The 4,901-nt window shown below is 40.0% G+C and overlaps 1 protein-coding gene across 1 annotated transcript in view; it reads right to left on the minus strand.

The window, feature by feature from the left end:
• ARL14EPL (ADP-ribosylation factor-like 14 effector protein-like) overlaps positions 1 to 3,908 on the minus strand; it is a 12,611-nt gene extending 8,703 nt beyond the window's left edge. The window contains exon 1 of the mRNA XM_006870526.1: positions 3,813 to 3,908. Within this exon, the coding sequence (XP_006870588.1) occupies positions 3,813 to 3,908 (96 nt within the window). The remainder of the gene's footprint in view (positions 1 to 3,812) is intronic.
• Positions 3,909 to 4,901: the final 993 nt, after the last annotated feature.

The following is a 4,901-nucleotide window of genomic DNA, read 5'->3' on the forward strand; positions in this document are numbered from 1 at the left end:
CTTGCTTGCTGGAAGTGAAGAGTATTAGAAATACTGATGAATATCAAAACCTACATCTTTCAGTATGGATTGCACTTCAATGTAAAGAAAACAAAACTCACAACTGAACTAAAAGACGTCATGATAAATGGACAAAAGATAAAAGTTTGTCAATGACTTTATCTTGCTTGATCCACAATCAACACTCATGGAACAGCAGTCAAGAAATCAAATGGCTTACTGTACTCAGGGAATCTGCTACAAAAGATCTGTTTAAAGTGTCAAAGATGTTACCTTGAGGACTAAGGTATGTCTGACCCAAACCGTGATATTTTCAATAGTCTCATATGCATGTGAAAGCCATAGAAGAATCAATGCATTTGAATTATAGTGTTGGGTAAAAATATTTAAAGTACCATGGACTGCCAAAAGAACAGACAAGTCTGTCTTGGAAGAAGTACAGCCAGAATGCTCCTTAGAAGTGAGGACAGTGAAACTTCATCTCTCATAATTTGGACATGTTGTCAGAGGGAACCAATCCTGGGGAAGGGCATCATGTTTGGTAAAGTGGAGGGTCAGCAAGAAAGAGGAAGATCCTCAACAAAATGTCCCAACAGTGTCAGTCACGTGGGCTCAAACATAGCAAGGATTATGAGGCTGGTGAGGGACTAGGTAGGGTTTTGTTCTATTATGCATAGGGCTGCTATGAGTTGGAACCAACTCAATGGCACCTAGTAACAACAAACTAAGGAAGACAAGCAACAAAGATACTTTAATCAAATACCAGGTTACTTTGAACATGTAGTGCATATGGCAATGAGGCACAGAAATGTTCTTTTGAAGGGTTTTAGTAAGGATTCCTGGTGAGGTGCTGTAGGATCAGCACTGGACTGCAAAACACAAGGTTAGTAGTTCAAACCCACCAGCTGCTCATCGGAAACCCTATATAGGGTAACTATGAGTTGGAACCAACTCAATAGGCACTTAACAATTTAACAAGTATAATCTAAGTGGCCCAGTAATGTACAGGCTAATATATATCTTGAAACAAAACAAAAATATCTAATCCAAGGATTTGTTTCAATGTACCAAATCCTTCTCAACAGCTTTTCTGTAGTTCATTTAGTTTATTAGTAGTATTATCAGCCTAATAAAATTATATTTTTCTTGAATTTTATTTTGGTGTTGTTTATTTTACCAAATTAACTTTTTAACTGGCAAAACAGTCTGCATTTAAGAATAGTTAGTAAATAGATACCATGGTGCTGTAGGATAAGCATTGGTCTGCTAACTACAAGTGGTTCAAGCCTACAAGCAGCAACTTGGAAACTATATATACAGGACCGCTGTGAGTCGCAACTGACTCAACAGCACTTAACAACACCAACACCAGCATATATTACTATGCTCATGGATATCTTATGGCACAGTGGGTTAAGCACTGGACTTCTAACTACAAGGCCAATGATTCAAACTCACTAGCCATGACACCAGAGACAGATGAAGTTGTCTGCTCCTGTAAAGGTCTACAGTCAGAGAAACCTTATAGAGCAGTTCTCTATTTTATAGGGCCAATCAGTGCCAGAGTCAAGTCAGTGGGCATTGGTTTGCTTTACTATAGTCAGTAGCATAGCAAGGAGTGAAGAACACGAACACCTATGTGAGCTTGTTGTTGTTGTTACTAAATGCTGTCGAGTCAGTTCCTACCCATAGCAATCCTGTATAGGATTTCTGAGGAGCAGCTGGTGAGCTTGAGCTGTCAACCATGCAGTTTAAATGGCTTTTCAGTCTGGTACATTAACCCACAGCGTCACAGTGGCCAAATCTTGGCTCTGCCACTTGCCAGTGCCCTTGAGCAAGACCCTCCTTTCCTAAGTATCAGTTTCTCCTTTTGTAAAATGGGTTTAACAACAATATCTCCTTCATAGGGTTGTGATAAGAATTAGGTAATTAACATATATCAAGTTTTTGAGCCATGTTTAGCATAACAACAAAATGAGGACTTATTAAATAAAACACTTTTTATAAATAAAATAAAAATATAACTTATCAATAAAAATAACTTATTAAATATAGTATCCACAAATATTCTACCCGAAGGCAGGAATTTTATTGCATAGAGCATTGGGCTAAAAGTGCTAAAAAGTGTTTTGTGAGGCTACACAGTGAAATTTAAGGTGAGACTAGCCCAAGAGACAGCAGGGTGAAGAGGAAGGAAAAGTTCTTTTAGCCTGGAGAGCAGAAATGCCCCTGTGGGTGCTGGCAGGGCTCCCCTTCCCACTCAAGTCTAAAAATTTCAGAGATCAAGTTAGGAACTCTCCAAAATAGTATGTATTAGGGATTGTACTCTGCCTTTCAGCAATAAGCATTGTAAATTCTCAGCCCTGCAGATGGACTCCTGGTGTGGTGCTGCGGGTTAATGTGCTGGACTGCAAGGTCAGTTTGAACTGCAAGCTCAGCAGTTGGAGCTCACCAGGCACTCTTCAGAAATCCTGTACAGGGTCAGGGTCGAGTTAGAACAGACTCGATGGCACTTAACAACAACAGCAACATACTTTCAGATATAATCCCATTTGGGAATAAAGTTGTCTTAGTTTTACAATGCTGCTATAACAAAAATAAGACAAGTGGATGACTTTAACAACCAGAAATTGATTTTCTCACAGTTTAGGAGTACTGACTCTTGGGAAATGCTTTCTCTTTGTAGGCTTAGGGGAAAGGTCAGGGCCTTGTCTCATTTCAGAAACAGTAGGCCCAGTATTTTTTGGAGCGCTCCATACATCTTGGCATCAATGTTCCCCTGGATCTAGGAGCTTCACAGTGCAGGGATCCCAGGTACAAAAGGACACACTCCACTCCTGGCTCTTCTGTCTTGGTGGTAGTAGGTCACTTTTCTCTCTTTTTATGTCTCAAAAGAGATTGACTCAGCCTAGTGGTTACAAATCGGGCTGTGAACCGCAAGGTCAGCAGTTCGAAACTACCAGCTGTTCCACAGGAGAAAGATGAGGCTTTCTGCTTCCGTAAAGATTTACAGCCTCGGAAACACTGTACAGGGTTGCTATGAGTCGGAACCGACTCCACGGCACATAACAACAACAATCCTGTAGATTGCATCCTGCCTCGTTAGCATCATTGTTGTTGTTTATGTACCGGAAGTCGGTTCCAACTCATAATGACCCTGTACAGGGTTTCCAAGGAGTGGCTGGTAAGTTTGAACCACCGACCTCGCAGTTCAAACTGATCTTGAGCTCCAGTGCTTATCCTACAGTGCCATACTAGAATTCCCATTAGCATCACAGAAGTGATGATTTACAACACAGGATAATTGTATCAAATCAGAGCTTATTACATCAAATCATATATGGAGTTGATTGTATTGCATTAGATCTCATTATGGTGATACCTATATCTTAACTGCTAAACCACTAAGAATCCTGGCCCAGCCAAGTTGACACAAAACCTTAACTATCACAAGGGTTTTCTTTAATAGGTTAATGATTCCATATTAGTGGGGAGTGTGTCTTTAACCAACCATTTTTGAAATATAAAAGGAGCAGAGTAGGCACTGAGAAGCAAGCACAAACAAGGGCAAGATGCAACATGGAGATCTTCAAGGAAGGCCAAGAAGAATGCTAGAGAAGCTGAGATAAGGATTTTCCCCAGAGTAGACAGACAGGCTTCTCTAGCACTGGTGTCTTCAATTTGGGCTTCCGGCCTCCCAAGCTGTGAGAAAACAAATTTATATTCTTTAAAGGCACCCACTTGTGGCATTTTTGTTATAGCAGAACTAAGACATTTGGACAACATAGGATCACAAAATCTGTATGACATACCAGCTGTTTCTGTCCAATTTGACCATTTTTCTCAGGAGAACTTCCATCTGTGTTTCTCTCTTGAGTGGAATTGTTTTTTTCTGATTGTTCATTCATTTCTGATCAGTAAAAAGGTAACTGAAAACAAGAAAACACATTAATATCATATACCCCCAGTAACTTAAATCTTAGAACTGTTTCCTGCTCTCCACCCTCATCTCTCTCTTTCAAAGTCAGAATTCCTGAAAGAGCTGTCTGCATTCCTGGCTTCTGTTCCATACCACCTTCAGTCCTGCATCTGACTCCTCTAGAAGACTTAACAGACACTCTGCTGTGCCAATAGTTCCACCAGCAAATGGATGAGACCTTTAAAAGTTCTTAGCATCATAGGTTTCTCAAGAACATCAAAACTGGGACCACTCACTCCTGCTGAGAAGGACTCTGAATTTCTAGTCCTTTACTCTTCCCCCTTAGCACTTAGCCTTTTAGGGAAACAAAGACAGACAGATGCATGGATGTTATGCATCCCTAGTAACTTCATGAAAAGTCCATCTGCGTCCACAGTTTCAGTTGTCACCTAATGAATGATCATTCATTCTTAAATCTATCTATAAAAACTGTGATTTACTCACTCAATTTTTTGGACAAATTTCTAATACAATGTGTATAAATGGGACTTAACAGTTTGACAGTTTTTAAAAAGTTGTGAAATATTCTGCAATTTATTCCAAAAGTATTTCCGTATATGTTGTTGTTAAAGTGCCATAGAGTCAGTTCTGACTCATAACAACCCTCTGCACAACAGAATGAAACACTGGTCCTGTGCCATCCTCACAATTGTTGTTATGTTTGAGCCCATTGTTGCCGCCAGTGTTTCAGTCCATCTCATTTGGCCTTCCTCGTTTTCTAAACATAGCAGAGGCTGCAGACATCGGTGACATTTCCAAAGTAAGTGTCTTTGATACATACATGCTTCCCAAGCTGTACGTGAAACTGTAGGATAAGCTAACTGCTCCTTGGTCGCTGTGAGTCAGAACTGACCCAACTGCACTTAACATCAACAACAACATGTACAATATATTGAATGATGCAGAAAGCATCAAAAGAAGA

The sequence above is a fragment of the Chrysochloris asiatica genome, unplaced genomic scaffold (genome assembly GCF_000296735.1).
Source record: "Chrysochloris asiatica unplaced genomic scaffold, ChrAsi1.0 scaffold00143, whole genome shotgun sequence".
Taxonomy (NCBI): domain Eukaryota; kingdom Metazoa; phylum Chordata; class Mammalia; order Afrosoricida; family Chrysochloridae; genus Chrysochloris; species Chrysochloris asiatica.